The following is a 21,773-nucleotide window of genomic DNA, read 5'->3' on the forward strand; positions in this document are numbered from 1 at the left end:
GCATTCTTCTTACCAAACCACATAACTTTTGTTTTGGAGGTGTTCAGAACAGGGTCAAGGGTAGCTTGTTGGAAAGCTTTGTTGTAAAAGCATTTAAAACAAAATCTGGGGAGGGGCCAGCTGAGTATAAGACTATCATCTGCATATAAATGGATGAGAGAGCTTCCTACTGCCTGAGCTATAGGAAGTCCCATTGCTTTAGGACTTGGTCAGGTGGTTTAAGCATGTCCTAGTTTAGGTCACCTAGCAGGACAAATTCAGACTTAGTGTAAGGGGCCAGGAGAGAGCTTTAGGGCAGGTAGGGTACAGGCGGGTGCTGATGGAGGACGATAGCACCCAGCAACAGTCAAATATCTATTTGAAATTGTAATATTTAAAACCAGCAAATCAAATTGTTTGGGGACAGACTTGGTGGAGACAACCAAGCACTGAAGGTGATCCTTGGTAAAGATTGCCACTCCCCAACATTTGGAAAATATGTCTTGCTAAAAAAGGATATAACAAGAAAAGGTTAACATCAGTTTTCAAAACACTCTTCCTTACCCACGTCGCAGTAATGATCATATATCATATATGCATAGTCAATTTAACTATACATTAATGTACATACTACCTAAATTGGGCCGACCAATAAGTGCTCCCGAACATTGCTTACCGGGCTATCTGCATTGAACTAAAATAAATATTTCAGATTAATGCATCTGAAATAAATAGTGCTTCACCTTGAAAGAGTACAGGCTCCGCTCAACTGATAACTGCTAATGTGTGTTGGTGTACTGTAGATGAAAGTGAATATTGGCTTGTCCATGATCATGTTAACGATTGCTGGATCAGACGTAGAGAGGGAGGGGCTTATAAAACGAAGGATTGCGTCGCTTACTTCACCAGTTTGTTTCCACATTTCAACCATCGCCTCGAATTACTTTGACGCCTCTACTATTTTCTTGTTGGGAAAAAGGTAAATAGTACTCCTATTTAATCCATATATTGTTTTGGTTAACGTTGTAGCCTATAGTCATTATGAAATTAAATTAAAAAAAGAAGGTACGAGCGTAAATAGAGGTTCGTTTCGAGAATGCGCAATCGACACGTTGAACTAAGATTGAAGCCTAATATAATAAATAACCTTCTGTCTTTACGGTTACTTAGTAGTAATTGAATTTAGCTACAAAAACTGTACAACAAATCAAATTTGGCTACAACAATAGTAAACTTCGTATCCCCTGCCCCGGTGTGTTTTGTTGTGTGGTTGGTGGTTCACTGCTGTGGCGAGCAATGGATGTCGCAGTCTTGTAAAGTAAACTTTCAGTCAAAATGCTATATGGCTTCTCACGTAGTAATCGTTCCAATATCTATTGTTTTTCCCCCATTGTTATTTTGTGTCCATTTGTCATATTAATTAATAGCAGGCCTACATAGCTAATGCAGATAATTAGATGTGAATTGAATTTATCTGAAACAGGAAAGCAAAAAATAATAATATATTTTTATGAACCTGTCACCCACTATTAGAACCAACATTATTTTTATGAACCATAGCCTTTTATTACAGACCATTCTGGATGCTAATCGAGCACAAAACAGGGGATTTTTCATGTTGCCTAATGAAATCCAATGAGATTACATTTACCCCAGATTTGAACGCATATAGTGTTGCGCACTAAACTCTTGAAACAAATGTGTTAATCTGATGCGGAAAAAGGCCTTTCACTGTCAGCAAGCCTGTGATTCTCAACTGTTGATCAGACATCACACCCTTGTGAATTTATGAGTAATATTTTACTGGACGGTTTCTATATGTTCTTATGTGTGTTGACTCACTTTTGCCTCAGGTGACAATTAAAATGTTCCCCCACACATCAACTGATTCCTTTCATTGACTGACACTCTTTAAAAAAATGTTTTTACATCAACTGATTACTGGCCTACCCGTCAATATTTTCCTTTCATTCGTACATATTCTCAGCATACCATGCCAGTTTTCTGTCACCATTGACACAATAAAATGTGAGCCGAGCTAAACACACTAGGCCTAGACGATGCAGCAACAAGCGATAACCTGAAACTATATCACACTATTTGTAATAAAGTTATTTAATGCCTCTGGTTCAAATGGATTTTTCTTTGTGTTGATCCAGGGACTTGATACGGACTAACCATGGGTGTTGAGGGGGGAATGAAATGTGTGAAGTACCTACTCTTCTTTTTCAACTTCATCTTCTGGGTGAGTAATGCAGATGGAAGTTTGGAATCCCGACTGGCTAGGATGTGCTGCTTCTGTCCTGTGAGGTCTGTTAAGTGTTAACTTGTGGCTCTAATACAGCTCAGCATCTGGATTGATTGTGAAATGCCTCTGACACTTGGTTAACACATCTCAGAAGTAATTCAGGGAGTTCAGTTCCTCAAACTGCTGCAGAACAATTACATGGTTACGCTGAGATACATTTTTCATTGACAAATCTGATACCAAACAAAACCCCTGGATTTCAGAGTTTAACAAACCAAATAACTCTATGCACTTGGACTACTTTTAATAATTTCCACTGAACATTTTTACAAAAACACATTTACAGGAAGAACTGTACAGATACCAAATCTTTGTAACAGAATAAAACTGAGGGAGATTTGACTAATTCTGAAAGTTGATGGGGCCATCAACCATCAACTTTCATCAGATGAGACTGAATTAAGATGACAATTAATATTGACTGCTATTGATGTAAGCTATTACTAGGTCTTTAAGAGTTTATTCGGAAGATAACAGCTCTGTAAATATTATTTTGTGGTGCACGACTCTCTAGTTAATTACATTTACATGATTAGCTCAGTCGGGTAATATTAATTATGGAGAAATTATTTGATAGAATAGCATGTCATATCACTTAATCCGGCATAGCCAAAGACACGACACCGTGGTTGGATTCACAAGAAGTTCATCTTTAAACCTATGTAAAATATGTTTTGTTTTCTTAATTTTTATAATGAGCATTTCTGTATTTGAATTTGGCGCTCTGCAATCTCACTGGATGTTGGCCAGATGGGACGCTAGCGTCCCACATACCCTAGAGAGGCTAATGATGGTGTTGGAGTCGTGTTTGGCCACAAAGTTGTGAATGGAGTACAGGAGGGGACTAAGTACACACCGCTGAGGGGCCCCAGTGTTGAGGATCAGCATGGCAGACGTGTTGTTGCCTACCCTTACTACCTGGGGCCGGCCCATCAGGAAGTCCAGGATCCAGTTGCAGAGGGAGGTGTTTAGTCCCAGGGTCCTTAGCTTAGTGATGAGCTATGTGGTGTCGTCAATGAACAGTATTCTCACATAGGTGTTCCTTATGTCCAGTGAGATTGCGTCATCTGTGAATCTGGTGTGGGTCTAGGGTATCCAGGAGGATGCTTTTGTCAGCCTTTCAAAACACTTCATGGCTACCAACGTAAGTGCTATGGGGCTGTAATAATTTAGGCAGGTTACATTTGCTTCCTTGGCCACAGGGATTAGGGTGGTCTGCTTGAAACGTAGATTTTGCAGATTCTGTCAGGGAGAGGTTGAAAATGTCAGTGAAGACATTTGCCAGTTGGTCCGCGCATGCTTTGAGTACACGTCCTGGTAATCCGGCTTTGTGCATGTTGACCTGTTTTTAAAGGTCTTGCTCACATCGGCTACCGAGAGCGTTATGAGTCATCCAGAACAGCTGATGCTCTCGTGCATGCTTTGGTGTTGCTTGTCACTGGACAGCTCACGTCTGGGTTTCCCTTTGTAGTCCATCATAGTTTTCAAGCCCTGCCACATATGAAAAGGACTCAATTTTAATACGGTCTTGACGCTTTGCTTGTTTTATGGTTCGTCTGAGGGCATAGTGGGATTTCTTATAAGCGTCCGGATTAGTATCCGGCTCCTTGAAAGTGGCAGCTTTTGCCTTTAGCTCGATGCGGCTGTTACCTGTAATCCATGGCTTCTGGTTGGAATATGTACGTACAGTCACTGTGGGGACGATGTCATTGATGCATTTATTGATGAAGTCGAGTCGATGACTGAGGTGGTACTCAACCAACTCGATAAGGCCATAAGCAAACAAGAAAAGTGGCACTCCTATGCAGATATACTTATATCAGTTACCAGCATGTCACATGTGCAACCAGAGGGAGAAAAAACAACCATATTTTCTCCATACATGCATACATACAAAGCTCTCCCCTGCAAATCGGACCATAATTCTATCCTCCTGATTCCTGCTTACAAGCGAAAACTAAAGCAGGAAGTACCAGTGACACTCAATACGTAAGTGGTCAGATGACGCAGATGCAACCGGACTGTTTTGCTGGAGTAAGTTGCGGAATTCATCCAATGGCGTTGAGGTACTCCTTATGGCCTTATCGAGTTGGTTGAGTGCGGTCTTAGTGCCAGCATCGGGCTGTGGTGGTAAATAGACGGCTACGAATAATATAGATAGCGTCGTCTACAGCTTACCATAGTGTACTCTACCTCAGGCGAGCAATACCCTGAGACTTCTTTAATATTAGACATCGCGCACCAGCTGTTATTGGTTTACCAGACGTAGCATCTCTGTTCTGCCGGTGCATGGAAAATCCCGCCAGCTCTATATTATCCGTGTTGTCGTTCAGCAACGACTCGGTGAAACGTAAGATATTACAGTTTTTAATGCCCCCTTGGTAGGATAATTGTAATACATTTTATTTTCCAATGATTGCTTGTTAGCCATTTAGAACGGATGGCAGTGGGAGTTTACTCGCTCTCCTACGGATTCTTAGAAGGCAAATGATGGGGATTTGGACCTGTTCCCGGGAAGGCAGTATATCCTTCTCATTGGACTTGTTAAAGGAAAAAGCATATTCCAGTTTGTGGTGAGTAATCGCTGTTCTGATGTCCAGAGGTTATTTACGGTCATAAGAGACGGTAGCAGCAACATTATGTTCAAAATAAGTTACAAATAACGCAAAAAAACAACCAACAAAATAGAAGTTGGTTAGGAGCATGTAAAACGTCAGCCAACCTATTCGCGCCATCTTAAAATCAGCATATCAAGATCCGGATATGGACCTCTGCCAAGAGAAGCATATCTGGAATCAATATAGCTTAATCTATTGAATGTGCTGAGAACACATGCAATGTATTTGTCACCATGCAACATCCTATTTTCTCTCTTCATATCTCAGGATATTGAACAAGTCCATATCCTGCCATAGGAAATGTCCATGTGTGTTATTCGGAGTAATCCCAATATCATGTGTGTAAAGGAGAAAGGGGGTGTGGTGGGGAGGAGGAGAGAGAATCAGAGGCTAAAAGTGGAATCTGAGTCTTGTGACCATTTCAGTGTTATGACAATATCATGTGACTTGTTCACTGATACAAAGCGTTCGTGTGAAAAGTTAAGATCGCTGGTCTAATCCCTTACTGTGTAGATTTCCAGACTAATTCTGGGTCTTCTCTCTTCTTGAGAGAAGGCATGTACATAGTCAATGGTAGGCTTCGTTGGGGCCTCCTATGGTAGGTACACCTATAGCTCATCTACTTTCACTGACCTCAACCCAGAGTCTCTTAGGGGTGTCAGTGGACTGACTGAATTGAATGCTCTATCAGAACATAGCAAAATCACACTACTACTTGAACAGAGCTCTGCTCAATCATGCAGCATCAACACCAAATGAACTGAATAATATTAAGAAATGCTATAGATGGAAGGAAAGTAATGTGGAAATCTACCAAACAACATTCAATCCATTCAAGACAATTTCCTGAGCAAAATATTTCACTGTAATAAGGAAGGTAGAAACTTGGCAGTAGAAAACCTAAACAGTATATTTGACCTCTCAGCTTCCCTATCAAATCTAAAAATCTCAAATAGAAAACCGAAGAAAATTAACAATGATGAAGAATGGAAAAACCTAAGTAAGCAATTGAGAAACCTATCCAACCAAAAGCGGGGAGACAGAACCTGAGCCTACTTCTTAACTATGGTCAATCACTAAAACAATACAGAAATACAGTACGGAAAAGAAGGAACAGCACGTCAGAAATCAGCTCAATGTAATTGAAGAATTCCTAGACTCTAACCACTTCTGGGAAAATTGGAAAACATTCATCTATCCAAAATGGAGGTGTATGGATAAACAACTTCTCCAGTCTTTGTGGCTCTATAACCAAAGAACAGCAAAAACGTATACACGATCAAATACAAATCTTAGAATCAACTACAGTTGAAGTTGGAAGTTTACATACACCTTTGCCAAATACATTTAACTTTTTATGGCTGCAGGGGCAGTCTTGAGTAGCTTGGATGAAAAGTGTCCATATCAAACGGCCTGCTCCTCAGTCATAGTTGCTAATATTTGCATATTAGTATTGGATAGAAAACACTCTGAAGTTTCTAAAACTGTTTGAATGATGTCTGTGAGCATAACTCATATTGGCAGGCATAATCCTGAGTTGAAATCAAAACAGGAATTCAGAAATCTGAGCTTGTATGTATTCACCAGAGTCCCCAATGAAATCCCCTTGAGATATGAATGATGTTGCACTGCCTAGGGGTTCCACTAGATGTCAACCATCAATATACATTATAATGAGGCTTCTATGTTGTTGTGGGAGTGAATGAGAGCAGAATATATCAATGTCCATCAAGCAGCCATTTTGTGATTGCATTTTTTCCTCATGGTAGTCACTTGCGTTCCATTGCTCACGGAGACAAGAAGGAATACTCACGTTGGAACTTGATTGAAGCTATATGTTAAACATCCTAATGATTGATTCTGTACTTAGTGTGAAATGTTTCTTTTGACCGGTAATATCACTTTTTGAAGTTTTTGTCCGATATAACGCTGACCGGAAGAAAATATTCCCTGTCTTAGGTCAGTTAGGATCACCACTTTTATTTTAAGATGTGAAATGTCAGAATAATAAGAGTTATTTTTTTATTTCTTTAATCACATTCCCAGTAGGTCAGAAGTTTACATGCACTCAAATAGTATTTGGTAGCATTGCCTTTAAATTGTTTAACTTGGGTCAAATGTTTCAGGTAGCCTTCCACAAGCTTCCCATAATAAGTTGGGGCAATTTTGGCCCATTCCTCCTGACCGAGCTGGTGTAACTGAGTCAGGTTTGTAGACCTCCTTGCTCGCGCATGCTTTTTCAGTTCTGTCCACAGATTTTCTATAGGGTTGAGGTCAGGGCTTTGTGATGGCCACTCCAATGCATTGCCTTTGTTGTCCTTAAGCCATTTTGCCACAACTTAGGAAGTATGCTTGGTGTCATTGTCCATTTGGAACACCCATTTGCGACCAAGCTTTCACTGATGTCTTGAGATGTTGCTTCAATATATCCACAGAATTTTCCTGCCTCATGATGCCATCAATTCTGTGAAGTGCACCAGTCCCTCCTGCAGCAAAGCACCCCCACAGCATGATGCTGCCACCCACGTGCTTCACGGTTGGGATGGTGTTCTTTGGCTTGCAAGCCTCCCCCTTTTTCCTCCAAACATAACGATGGTCATTATGGCCAAACAGGTCTACTTTTGTTTCATCAGACCAGAGGACATTTCTCCAAAAAGTACGGTCTTTATCCCCAAGTGTAGTTGCAAACCGTAGTCTGGCTTTTTTATGGTGGTTTTGGAACAGAGGCTTCATCCTTGCTGAGCGGCCTTTCAGGTTGTCGATATAGGACTCGTTTTACTGTGGATATAGATACTTTTGTACCCGTTTCCTCCAGCATCTTCACAAGGTCTTTTGCTGTTGTTCTGGGATTGATTTGTACCTTTCGCACTAAAGTACGTTCATTTCTAGGTGACAATGTGTCTCCTTGCTGAGCGGTATAACGTCTGCGGGGTCTCATGGTGTTTAAATTTGCGTACTATTGTTTGTACAAATGAACGTGGTACCTTCAGGCGTTTGGAAATTGCTCCCAAGGATGAACCAGACTTGTGGAGGTCTACTCTTTTTGTGGCAGTCTACGTCAAAAAAAGGTCTTGGTTGATTTTCTTTTGAATTTCCGATGATGTCAAGCAAAGAGGCACTGAGTTTGAAGGTAGGCTTTGAAATACATCCACAGGTACACCTCCAATTGACTCAGGCTAATTGACATCATTTATCAGAAGCTTCTGAAGCCATGACATAATTTTCTGGAATATTCCAAGCGGTTTATAGGCACAGTCAACTTCTGACCCACTGGAATTGTGATACAGTGAAATAATCTGTCTGTAAACAATTGTTGGAAAAATTACTTGTCATGCACGAAGTAGATGTCCTAACCGACTTGCCAAAACTATAGTTTGTTAACTTCTTATGGCTGCCATCCCGTTAACGGGATAATTGTCATCAACAACCGCTGAATTGCATATAATATTACTAAAAATATTTATATTCATGAAATCACAAGTGCAATATAGCAAAACACAGCTTAGCCTTTTGTTAATCCACCTGTCGTGTCAGATTTTGAAAAGATGCTTTACAGCGAAAGCAAACAAGCGTTTGTGTAAATTTATCGATCGCTCGACAAAACATTATGTACACCTAGCATCAAGTAGCTTGGTCACAAATCAGAAAAGCAATCAAATTAATCGTTTACCTTTGATCTTCGGATGTTTTCACTCACGAGACTCCCAGTTACACAAATGTTCCTTTTGTTCCAAAAATATTATTTTTATATCCAAAATACCTCAGTTTGTTTGGCGCGTTATGTTCAGAAATCCACAGGAAAGAGCGGTCACGACAACATAGACAAATTCCAAATGGTATGTATCCGTAATGTCCACATTTTTAATAATCAATCCCCAGGTTGTTTTTAAAATATATCATTGATAATATATCAACCGCAACTGTCTTTTTCAGTCGGAGAGGGAAAGGCCATGGCTGCCCAAACTCTGTTACGCATACAAAAGGCTGCTGGCACCCGGCCATACAATGACGCGATGTTATCTTTCTCGCTCATTTTTCAAAATTAAAAGCCTGAAACTGTCTAAAGACTGACACCTTGAGGAAGCGATAGGAAAAGGAATCTGGTTGATATCCCTTTAAATGGAGCAACGGCGGCTATGGAACATGGCGTTTTCAAAATAGAAGCCACTTCCTGTTTTGATTTTCCTCAGGGTTTCGCCTGCAATATCAGTTCTGTTATACTCACAGACAATATTTTGACAGTTTTGGAAACTTTTTAGTGTTTTCTATCCAATACTAATAATATGCATATATTCGCAACTGAGACTGGGGAGCTACTCAATACTGCCCCCCAGCCACAAGAAGTTAAGAAATGTGTGGAGTGGTTGAAACACTTCAGTTGGTGTCATTCAAACTAGTTTATGTAAACTTCTGATTTCAACTGTATTATGCTCCCGGAACCCACTGGATTCTGCAATTACATTGAATGAACTACAGGACAAAATGCAAACCCTCCAATCCAAAAATGCCTGTGGTGTTGATGGTATCCTAAATTAAATGATAAAATGGACAGACTACAAATTCCACTTGGCTATATTTAAACTCTTAACATCCTCAGCTCTGGCATATTCCTCTATCTGGAACCAAGGACTGATCACCCAATCCACGAAAGTGGAGACAAATTTGACCCCAATAACTACCATGGGATATACGTCAACAGCAACCTTGGAAAAATCCTCTGCGTGATCATTAACAGCTGACTCGTACATTTCCTCAGTGAAAACAATGTACTGAGCAAATGTCAAATTGGCTTTTTACCAAATTACTGTACAACAGACCACGTATTCACCTTGCACACCATAATTGACAAACAAACCAAAGACAAAGTGTTCTTATGCTTTGTTGATTTCAAAAAAGCTTTCGACTCAATTTGGCATTAGGGCTATACAAATTGATGGAATGTGGTGTTGGGTGGTAAAAACATACAACATTATTAAATCCATGTACACAATTTATTTTATTTAGCTAGGCCAGTCAGTTAAGTACAAATTCTTATTTACAATGACTGCCTAGCCCGGACGACGTGGGGTCAATTGTGCACCCTCATATGGGACTCCCAATCACAGCCGGTTGTGTTACAGCCTGGAATCAAACCAGGGTCTGTAGTGACGTCTCTAGAACTGAAATGGAGTGCCTTAGACCACTGTGCCACTCGGGAGCCCACAAACAACAAGTGTGCGGTTAAAATTGTAATTTTTTTCCATGGGGACAGGGTGTGAGACAGGGATGCAACTTAACACCCACCCTCTTCAATATATATATATATCTCAACGAATTGGCGAGGGAACTAGAACAGTCTGCAGCACCCGGGCTTATCGTACTAGAATCTGAAGTCAAATGTCTACTATTTGCTGATGATCCTGTCTCCAACCAAGGACGGTGTACAGCAGCACCTAGATATTCTGTGCAGATCTTGTCAGACCTGGGCCCTGACAGTAAATCTCACAAAAACAGCAGTGTTTCAAAAAGGGTCCAGTTGCCAGGACCACGAATACCAATTACATCTAGACACCATTGTCCTAAGAGCACACAAACTATACATACCTCAGCCTACACACAGCGCCACAGCTACCTTCCACCAAGCTGTGAAAAATCTGAGAGAATGCAAGAAGGGGCTTCTATGCCATCAAAAGAAACATAAAATTCGACATACCGTTTAGAATCTGGCTAAAAATACTTGAATCAGTTATGGAACCCATTGCCCTTTATGGTTGAGGTCTGGGGTCTGCTCATCAAATTCACAAAATGGGACAAACACCAAATTGAGGCTGCAATTTTCAGCAAAAATATCCTCTGCGTACAATTTAGAACACCAAATAATGCATGCAGAGCAGAATTAGGCCGATACCCGCTAATGATAAAAATCCAGAAAAAAGCAGTTAAATTCTACAATCACCTAAAAGAAAGCGATTCCCAAACCTTCCATAACCTACAGAGAAATTAACCTGGAGAAGAGCCCCCTAAGCAAGCTGGTCCTGGGGCTCTTCACAAACAGAGCCCCAGGACAGCAACACAATTAGACCCAACCAAATCATGAGAGAACTGAAAGGTAATTACTTGACACATTGCATTGGAAAGAATTTACAAAAAAACAGCGCAAACTAGAATGCTATTTGGCCCTAAATGGAGTACACAGTGGCAGAATGCCTGACCACTGTGACTGACCCAAAATTGAGGAAATCTTTGTGTACAGACTCTGAGCATAGCCTTGTTATTGAGAGAGGCTGCTGAAGACAGACCTGGCTCTCAAGGGAAGACAGCCTATGTGCACACTGCCCACAAAATGAGGTGGAAATTGAGTTGCACTTCCTAAAATCCTGCCAAATGTATGACCATATTAGAGAAACACACTTCCCTCAGATTACACAGACCTACAAAGAATTTGAAAACAACTCCAGCTCAAATAACCTCCCATATCTATTGGGTGAAATCCCACAATCACAGCAGGATGTGAAAAGGGCAACCAGTGAAGAACAAACACCATTGTAAATGCAACCTATATTTGTACATCATTACAACACTGTATATAGATAGACATTACATTTGAATTGTCTTTTATTCTTTTGGAACTTTTGAGTAATGTTTACTGTAAAACATTTAAAAAAAAATCTATTTCACTTGCTTTAGCAATGTAAACATATGCTTCCCATGCCAAGAGAGCCCCTTAAATTGAGAGGGAGATTTCCCTCGTTATTTTTGGGTGTTTTAATAGCACACAGTTCATTTTATTTTTACATGATAATCTTAGTGAGTGATGTTCTATTATAACATTTAAAAAAAACATTTGTATTGACATGTAGGCCTACATTTAGTTTCATGGCCACTCTCTCCTGTGTTATCGTGTTTGTGTGTCTGTGCACCTACCTCTCCACTATATAGAAACCAGGCAGCGAATAATCCTAATCATAACCCATGTCAAGTATTTACATTGAGGTTACCAATGATGAAGGGACCAAAGTGGGGGCTGGATGTACCTAGATAAAAATTATATATATATATGGCAATGACTTCACAGAACTGACCTGCCATTGTGGGAAGAAGTAGATTTTTGTTGGGTTCTTCCTCCTGTATCTTTGATCACAACTTTAATGAATGATTATCCATAATGGTAGCATCCACGATTGTGACTCAAATTACACATTATTCAACATTCAGTTCCTATTGAGCAAAGCACAATATGAAAAACAAACTGGAAATGCATCCAACAAGTTTGTAGAGTCACAAGCTTGATGTAGTCATTGCATGCTAGGAATATGGGACCAAATACTAAGGTTTTGACTTTGAATTTGGCCAAATACTTCTCTTCAAATGGGGGGAGGACTAAGTACTAATTTTCAAATGACTACCATCTCTTTTAAAGTAAAGATGCAGCAAATGTGACTACATGGTTACCTCAAAGTATTTTCTCGTTTGTGAACTAATATGGATCAAGGACATTTGAATGCTAATTTAGGACCCAGCAACCTGACTGGTTCCAGCATTCCTGAGTGACAAGGGGTTACTAGAAGTTGCTCTGGGTCTGAATGCTATTCTGAACTCATTACAGGACCTGAAACATCTTTTGATTGAGACTGGGTTAAGCCAGGATCTGATGTACATTAGTCTTACATGCACTTTAGTACTTTCTTGCCATTTTAAAATTATGGCCTCTTACAATAACAAATGTATAATTCAGTTGTACAGATTATGAAATTGTCTTCACATGCTTTGGTTTAGACTAGGATCCTATTCACATACATATTTCAAAACGTTTGAATATCTGTTATGTTGTAGAAAACCGTGTGAAGATGTACATTTGTGACTTCTAATCATGTACTCCATCTCTCTGTTTCTTTCTCTCTAGCTGTGTGGTCTAACTCTAATAGTTCTGGGAGTCTTGGTTCAGGTGGCTGTCCACAACACCGTAGTGATCAATAATGTCTCAGCCTCGTCAGCCCCCATTGTCCTCATTGTGGTGGGGGTCGTTGTCTTCTTCATTGCCTTTTTCGGCTGCTGTGGAGCCTGGAAGGAGAGCTACTGCATGGTCACCATGGTATGTTCACGTGTAACATGACACGCATGATATAACCTCTATGCAGTAGAACTGCTGCATAGTGGTCACCATGATATAACCTCTATGCAGTAGAACTGCTGCATAGTGGTCACCATGATATAACCTCTATGCAGTAGAACTGCTGCATAGTGGTCACCATGATATAACCTCTATGCAGTAGAACTGCTGCATAGTGGTCACCATGATATTCCAAACAAAGTGTTGTATACACGTTTGATCTTGTGTCCACATAGGGCTGTGGCGGTCATTCAATTATGTCGGCTGGTGATTTATCAAGCAAATAACTGCTGGTCTCACAGTAATTGACTGTTAATTAACAAACACATTTAGCATCTCCTGGCTTCTCCACACAGCCTGCAGACCATAGGAACATCTACATTTTTTAAGTCTAATGAATCCATGTAACATAGCCTACACCTTCACAATAAATCCATTTATTTCAGACAGGTCTAAAGAAACTTTATATGAAGAAAATGTAGTCTATTTCAGAACAGAATAGCGTACTCTGATTTGTCCTTATGTTAGGCCCTGATCTGGCTATGCCATTTGGCTGTGGGCTACACTAGTTAATTTGGCAGACGAGATTTGCTTATAATTCTGTGGCATTTTATAGTAATGAAGAATATAATTGAACATAGCTGAATAAAATAGGAAGCATACTTTCTCCAAATGATGAGGGGTTAACAAAGCGACAGGTATGCTTAATTTAGAGATTTTTCTAACTTTAGTTGTGATAAAAACGCCGGGCTATATGTTTTAGATTTTCAAATCATTGTCAGGCTGCATGATGTGACTGTTTTGAAAAAAGGTGCTCTGCTTTTTTTTGTGCAGGCTGTACACATTTCATCACTCTCATTGACAATTTTGACAAGCACTTGATAATGCGGCATCCCCTTTGTGAGGATGTAACGACCCTCCGCCTTTTGCGGCCTGTGGCTGTTGTGCCCTTGTGCTGAATATAATCATAATTCCCTTCTCCCGTCTGCGTGTTCCGAAGCACCTCACTCGCATGGTTCTCTCAGATTTCTCAATACTTATTAGCCAATGCCCGTCACGTGATCGGGTCCTTCTCACAGGCTACCAGTGATACGAACCTTGACGCAGTCAACTCTTTCTCACGCAATTATATAGCCTATAGAGATGTTGCTCAACATGAGCTCATGGGCTTTCATGATTTTCAAATACCTTTGCATTAATGTCAGAGTGATTAGGGACAGCAGGGTAGCCTAGTGGTTAGAGTGTTGGGCCAGTAACCGAAAGGTTGCTAGATCGAATCCCTGAGCTGACAAGGTAAAAAAAATCTGTCATTCTGCCCCTGAACAAGGCAGTTAACCCACTTTTCCCTGGTAGGTCGTCACTGTAAATAAGAATTTGTTCTTAACTGACTTGCCTTGTTAAATAATAAAATTAGAGGGACCGTAGAGTGCTAAGTACCTTTGCTTGGAAAAGCCTATTACCTTGACTAAACCGTCACATGGAATTTGACTGCCATCATGACTTGTGAACGCCGGTGTGGCGGTAATACGGTCACCGTAACAACCCTATGTCCACATACGTTTGATCTTGTTTTGAAAAAGTAGCCTGACAATGCATCTAGGCAACATTTAGTCTAGTCAATATATTTTTTGTTCCATAAAGACGATAAAATTGATTTTGTACATGAAAAGTACATGACGTCTGCTACTTCAGCCACACCCGTTGCTGACAGGTGTAAAAAATCGAGCACACCGTCATGCAATCTCCATAGACAAACATTGGCAGTAGAATGGCCCTACTCGAGCTCACCTTTTTTATAGGACGCCACCTTTCCAACAAGTCAGTTTGGTAAAATTTCTGCCCTGCTAGAGCTGCCCTGGCCAACTGTTAGTTCTTGTCCTCGGTTACAGCTGTCCTCCGTTGCAACACTCACTACAGAGTTCCAAACTGCCTCTGGAAGCAATGTCAGCACGATAACTGAGGGGGAGCTTCATAAAAATACAAAAAAAAGGAAGCCATTTAATGTGTTTCCATGACCGAGCAGCTGCACACAAGCCTAAGATGACCATGCACAATGCCAAGCATCGGCTGGAGTGGTGTAAAGCTCAAAGCCATTGGACTCTGGAGCAGTGGAATCGCGTTCTCTGGAGTGTTAAATCACACTTCACCATCTGGCAGTCCGACAGACAAATCTGGGTTTGGCGGAAGGCAAGAGAACGCTACAATGCATAGTGCCAAATGTAGGAGGAATAATGGTCTGGGGCTGTTTCATGGTTCGGGCTAAGCCCCTTAGTTCCAGTGAAGGGAAATCAACGATACAGCATAAAATTACATCCTAGACAATTCTGTGCTTTTAACTTTTTGGCAACAGTTCGGGGAATGCCCGTTCCGGTTTCAGCATGACAATACCCCCGTGCACAAAGAGATCCGTACAGAAATGGTTTGTTGAGATTTGGTGTGCAATAATTTGACTGGCCTGAACAGAGCACTGACCTCAACACCATTGCTTATTTGTTTAAATCCTTTAATCTTCCAAAAATAGCTAATATTTTTCATTTGTATATTTTCTCCCAAGTTCTCTCTCCTTCTGGGTCTGATCATTATCACGGAGATTGGTGCGGCCATCGCTGGATATGTCTTCAGAGGCAACGTGAGTATACTCGTATTTCAGGCAGCTTCTTTTTTTCCCTCTTTTTTACATGTCTAATTATCTATACTGTAACGTATGTACAGTCTACACCTATCAACTTAATTTTGTAATTACACAAGTTAACCATGTTTTTCTTTATTTAGCTGACAGTCATTGTCCATGAGCGTCTCAATGACATGGTCACCAAATACAGCAACGGCACCGACGAATTCCAGAAGGCCCTGGATAACCTGCAGATTGATGTTGGTATCAACCATTAAGTATTGGTAGATGCTAGATCTATATACTTTGGAACAAAAGAAACAATTGACATACACTAGCTAGTTTTCCATCCAATTGGAGATTGGTTTTCATGCGAATATTCAAAAATCTGCATAATGACAATGTACGCACTTTTATACCAGAGATGTTTCCATCAAATTGACTTGTTGCAGATAAAAGGCTGTGCGTGAGGACGTAGTGCACATAAAAATACATTTTGCGGTTAAATTCCCCAAAATAAAAAGGTTCAATGGGTTTCCATCACATTTTCAACTCTACTGATATTTTCTTCACAATGTTTGTGCCCACTCTGGTATTGGCACCTGTGCTCTAGCCAACAGCTGGCATGTAGTGTGGTTATAGCCTACATGAGATTATTACGCACAAGTGTTTTTGTTTGTCAAATGACAGCCAAGCATCGACGATCACCAGAATAAGACCCTCAATATTTATTGGAAAGGAGCATCAAGCTCATCACATTGCACATTCACCACCCTGTGAAGTTCATCGTAACTTATTTCATCTGTAGCTGAATAAACTGCATGCTTTCCCAACGAGTCATAGTTGGAGGACCACAAATGTCATCGCATGACTCCAAGTTTACTTCGAATTGATGGTTATATAAATATTTCCACATTAAAGCCTTTCCACTTATATTTCGTGCTAATTCATTTTAACGTTTTGTCGACGTTTGGAAAGTTTACCGACAAATGTTTCCATCAGGACTGTCATTAAAAAAAAATTGTTGCGCCAACGTACTTTACTCGCATAAAAAAAGTTGGATGGAAACCTGCTTACTGACACTTGTGACGCCACCTTCAGGGGAGTTGCAACACACTACTGCAAATCTAGACATTTTACTGCACTCGATCCTGCATCTTACATTTGTCGTAATGTGAAGAGTTTGCATTCTGTGTGTCTTACTTTATTTGTTTAATTTGGCACCTCGTGTAACATGACTATCTTGTTAGTGTGTCTACTATGCCACGATGTTTATCTTGTCTTTATCTTCTGTTGACATTGAGGAATATCCTGGCCTGATCCGGTCTGTTTCCCCTGTTGAACTTACTAACCTTACTACCTAATTTTGCTGTTGTCTCTTCCTCTATCTGGCTTTCCCTGTATACCTTTCATGTTCAAACTCATTCTCAACCTTCTTGCTGTTCTTCATCCAGCTGAAATGCTGTGGAGTGATCAACGCCACTGATTGGAGAGGCAACTTTGGGCCTGGCACAAACTCTGTGCCAGACTCCTGCTGTGTCAATGACACCGCTGGCTGTGGTCAGGGGGCCATGGAGGATTCAAGTAAGGTGCACCAGATGGTAAGGTTCAACCCAGTGGTTGATTTGTTTAGTTTTTTTGCGTGATTTGTTTAGTTTGCGTGAAATAAAAACACAAATTCATCCAAGCAAAAAGACCTCCAGAACAGTGTATTGGAGTTGGGAATGACATTTTCTCTGATTGCTATCTAGGGGTGTCAGACTGTTGTGGAGGAGCTGTTGAAGAAGAACATCATGTGGGTCATTGTAGCGGCACTGGTGATCGCTTTCCTGCAGGTAGGAACAAACACAAAGCATATACATTTGCACACACATCCTGGGCTCAGAAGACGCATAGATTGTAGATGCTAGTTCAACACACACACAGTGCCTTCGGAACATATTCAGACCACATGACTTTTTCAACATTTTGTTAGGGTACAGCCTTATTCCTCAATCTACACACACTACCCCATAATGACAAAGCAAAAACTTATTTTTTCATGTTTTTAATATATAGCCAATACAAAACTGATCACATTTACATAAGTATTCAGACCCTTTACTCAGTACTTTGTTGAAGCACCTTTGGCAGCGATTACAGTCTTGGGTGTGACTCTACAAGCTTGGCACACCTGTATTTGGGCAGATTTCTCCCATTCTTCTCTGCTGATCCCCTCAAGCTCTGTCAGGTTGGATGGGGAGTGTTGCTGCACAACTATTTTCTTGTCTCTAGATGTTTGATTGGGTTCAAGTCCGTGCTCTGGCTGGGCCACTCAAGGACATTCAGAGACTTGTCCCAAAGCCACTCCTACGTTTTGGCTGTGTGCTTAGGGTCGTTGTCCTGTTAGGTGACCCTTTGCCCCAAGTCTACTCTGGAGCAGGTTTTCATCAAGGATCTCTCTGTACTTTGCTCTGTTCATCTTTCCCTCGATCCTGACTAGTCTCCCAGTCCCTGTTGCTGAAAAACATCCCCACAGCATGATGATCCACCACCATACTTCACCGTAGGGATGGTGCCAGGTTTCCTCCAGACGTGACGCTTGGCATTCAGGCCAAAGAGTTCAATCTTGGTTCCATCAGACCAGAGAATCTTGTTTCTCATGGTCTGAGTCTTTAGGTGCCTTTTGGCAAACCCCAAGTGGGCTGTCATGTGCCTTTTCAGTGAGGAGTCTCTTCCGCCCTCTATCATAAAGACTTGATTGGTGGAGTGCTGCAGAGATGGTTGTCCTTCTGGTAGGTTCTCCCATCTCCACAGAAGAACTCAAAAGCTCTGTCAGTGACCATCGGGTTCCTGGTCACCTCCCTGACCAAGGCCTTTCTCCTCCGATTGCTCAGTTTGGCCGGCGGCCAGCTCTAGGAAGAGTTGGTGGTTCCAAACTTCTTCCATTTAAGAATGATGGATGCCACTGCTCTTGGGACCCATGCTGCAGAATTATTTTGGTACCCGTCCCCAGATCTGTGCCTCGACACAAACCAGTCTCTGAACTCTATGGACAATTCCAAGGCTGCAACACATAGCTGCAGCCTTGGCAGCAGCTAATGGGGATCCATAATAAATATAATCAAGTTGTAAAAACATCTCAAAGTTGATCAATGGAAACAGGATGCAATTTTGAATTTCATAGCAAGGGTCTGAATACTTATGTAAATTTGGTATGTTTTTTGTTTTGAGTAAATTTTGCTAAAATTTCTATACCTGTTTTAACTTTGTCATTCTGGTGTAATGTTGATTGCTGAGGAAATGGTTATATTTAATTCATTTTCGAATAAGGCTGTAATGTAACAAAGTGGGAAAAGTCAAGGTGTCTGAATACTTTCCGAAGGCACTTTTATTTATTTAATATATATTATACTATGTTTTCTAACTGATTTTGTGTGTTTTCAGATCATGGGCATCATATTCGCCTGTATGTTGATGAGGGGCATTCGCAGTGGCTACGAAGTCATGTGATCATTCTGCCAATGAGGGGAGTGGCTCAGTCCGCTGCTCTCTTATGTCAAATTATGTTCCAATATTTGTGATTGAGAGTAACATCTGTCATTTCTTTACAAATTTCTTATTCTCAATGTAAACACATAACAGGTGACTTTGCATTGAGGCCAACATGTAACCTGCCAAGAATATCAATGTTGAGTCATTTTGAGAAAATTATGTATTTAAATAGAGCAGCATTCTGAAATTGGAGTTTGCACTTGTTTTTGTTGACTCACATTTTTAACCTTGATTTTATCAACATTTTTCTACTCAATACTTTTTCTGATAAATACATTCTAGTCTAATGTTCTTGCTGATTCACATTAAAGATTTCAGTTAATGTTTCACCTTTGTTGATTGACTCCGATGCGCTCTAGTGTTGTCCAAGTGGAACATTCTTTGTGGCTCTTCACTGAATCTACACTGAACAAAAATAAACGCAACATGTAAAGTGTTTTCATGAGCTGAAATAAAAGATCCCTGTAATGTTGCATTGGCACAAAAAGCTAATTTCTCTCAAATGTTGTGCATACATTTGTTTACATCCCTGTTAGTGAGCATTTCTCCTTTCACAAAATAATCAATTCAACTGACAAGTGTGGCATTTCAAGAAGCTGATTAAACAGCATGGTCATTACATGTGCGTGCACCTTGTCTTGGGGACCATAAGGCCACTTTAAAATGTGCAGTTTTGTCACAACACAATGCCAGAGATGTCTCAAGTTGAGGGAGTGTGCAATTGGCATGCTGACTGCAGAAATGTCTACCAGAGCTGTTGCAGGAGTTTAATGTTAATTTCTCAACCATAAGCTGCCTCAATGTCATTTTAGAGACAGGCAGTACATACAGTGCCTTGCGAAAGTATTCGGCCCCCTTGAACTTTGCGACCTTTTGCCACATTTCAGGCTTCAAACAAAGATAAAACTGTTTTTTTTTGTGAAGAATCAACAACAAGTGGGACACAATCATGAAGTGGAACGACATTTATTGGATATTTCAAACAAATCAAAAATTGGGCGTGCAAAATTATTCAGCCCCTTTACTTTCAGTGCAGCAAACTCTCTCCAGAAGTTCAGTGAGGATCTCTGATCCAATGTTGACCTAAATGACTAATGATGATAAATACAATCCACCTGTGTGTAATCAAGTCTCCGTATAAATGCACCTGCACTGTGATAGTCTCAGAGGTCCGTTAAAAGCGCAGAGAGCATCATGAAGAACAAGGAACACACCAGGCAGGTCTGAGATACTGTTGTGAAGAAGTTTAAAGCCGGATTTGGATACAAAAAGATTTCCCAAGCTTTAAACATCCCAAAGAGCACTGTGCAAGCGATAATATTGAAATGGAAGGAGTATCAGACCACTGCAAATCTACCAAGACCTGGCCGTCCCTCTAAACTTTCAGCTCATATAAGGAGAAGACTGATCAGAGATGCAGCCAAGAGGCCCATGATCACTCTGGATGAACTGCAGAGATCTACAGCTGAGGTGGGAGACTCTGTCCATAGGACAACAATCAGTCGTATATTGCACAAATCTGGCCTTTATGGAAGAGTGGCAAGAAGAAAGCCATTTCTTAAAGATATCCATAAAAAGTGTTGGTTAAAGTTTGCCACAAGCCACCTGGGAGACACACCAAACATGTGGAAGAAGGTGCTCTGGTCAGATGAAACCAAAATTGAACTTTTTGGCAACAATGCAAAACGTTATGTTTGGCGTAAAAGCAACACACCATCCCCACTGTCAAACATGGTGGTGGCAGCATCATGGTTTGGGCCTGCTTTTCTTCAGCAGGGACAGGGAAGATGGTTAAAATTGATGGGAAGATGGATGGAGCCAAATACAGGACCATTCTGGAAGAAAACCTGATGGAGTCTGCAAAAGACCTGAGACTGGGACGGAGATTTGTCTTCCAACAAGACAATGATCCAAAACATAAAGCAAAATCTACAATGGAATGGTTCAAAAATAAACATATCCAGGTGTTAGAATGGCCAAGTCAAAGTCCAGACCTGAATCCAATCGAGAATCTGTGGAAAGAACTGAAAACTGCTGTTCACAAATGCTCTCCATCCAACCTCACTGAGCTCGAGCTGTTTTGCAAGGAGGAATGGGAAAAAATTCAGTCTCTCGATTTGCAAAACTGATAGAGACATACCCCAAGCGACTTACAGCTGTAATCGCAGCAAAAGGTGGCGCTACAAAGTATTAACTTAAGGGGGCTGAATAATTTTGCACGCCCAATTTTTCAGTTTTTGATTTGTTAAAAAAGTTTGAAATATCCAATAAATGTCGTTCCACTTCATGATTGTGTCCCACTTGTTGTTGATTCTTCACAAAAAAATACCGTTTTATATCTTTATGTTTGAAGCCTGAAATGTGGCAAAAGGTCGCAAAGTTCAAGGGGGCCGAATACTTTCGCAAGGCACTGTACAACCAACTTCACAACCATGTGTAACTATGCCAGCCCAGAACCTCCACATTGGGCTTCACCTGCGGGATCATCTGAGACCAGCCACCAGGACAGCTGATAAAACTGTAGGTTTGCACAGCCCAAGAATTTCTGCGCAAGCTGTCAAACTGTCTCAGGAAGCTCATCTGCGTGCTCCTCTTCTTCAACAGGGTCTTGACCCAACTGCAGTTCAGTTTTGA

The 21,773-nt window shown here is 40.8% G+C and overlaps 1 protein-coding gene across 1 annotated transcript; it reads left to right on the top strand.

Annotated features, from left to right (window-relative positions):
* Window positions 1-836: 836 nt before the first annotated feature.
* LOC139416715 (CD63 antigen-like) lies at window positions 837-19,611 on the top strand. Its single transcript, XM_071165710.1, has 8 exons — window positions 837-958; window positions 2,139-2,224; window positions 12,788-12,976; window positions 15,549-15,623; window positions 15,767-15,865; window positions 17,060-17,206; window positions 17,357-17,440; window positions 19,032-19,611. The coding sequence occupies exons 2-8, from the start codon at window positions 2,159-2,161 to the stop codon at window positions 19,095-19,097; spliced, it is 726 nt and encodes a 241-aa protein (XP_071021811.1). The 5' UTR covers window positions 837-958; window positions 2,139-2,158; the 3' UTR covers window positions 19,098-19,611.
* The last annotated feature ends 2,162 nt before the right edge of the window (window positions 19,612-21,773 follow it).

This window comes from Oncorhynchus clarkii, chromosome 9, assembly GCF_045791955.1.
Source record: "Oncorhynchus clarkii lewisi isolate Uvic-CL-2024 chromosome 9, UVic_Ocla_1.0, whole genome shotgun sequence".
In the NCBI taxonomy this organism is placed as follows: Eukaryota; Metazoa; Chordata; class Actinopteri; order Salmoniformes; family Salmonidae; genus Oncorhynchus; species Oncorhynchus clarkii.

What these genes read in the sequence shown, in the direction of transcription:
- LOC139416715 (XM_071165710.1), top strand. Translation starts at nt 2,159, where the DNA reads ATGGGTGTTGAGGGGGGAATGAAATGTGTGAAGTACCTACTCTTCTTT. An exon ending in TTTTCAACTTCATCTTCTGG is followed by an intron (nt 2,225 to 12,787) that starts GTGAGTAATGCA and finishes CTTTCTCTCTAG; the next exon opens with CTGTGTGGTCTAACTCTAAT. An exon ending in TGGTGATCGCTTTCCTGCAG is followed by an intron (nt 17,441 to 19,031) that starts GTAGGAACAAAC and finishes GTGTGTTTTCAG; the next exon opens with ATCATGGGCATCATATTCGC.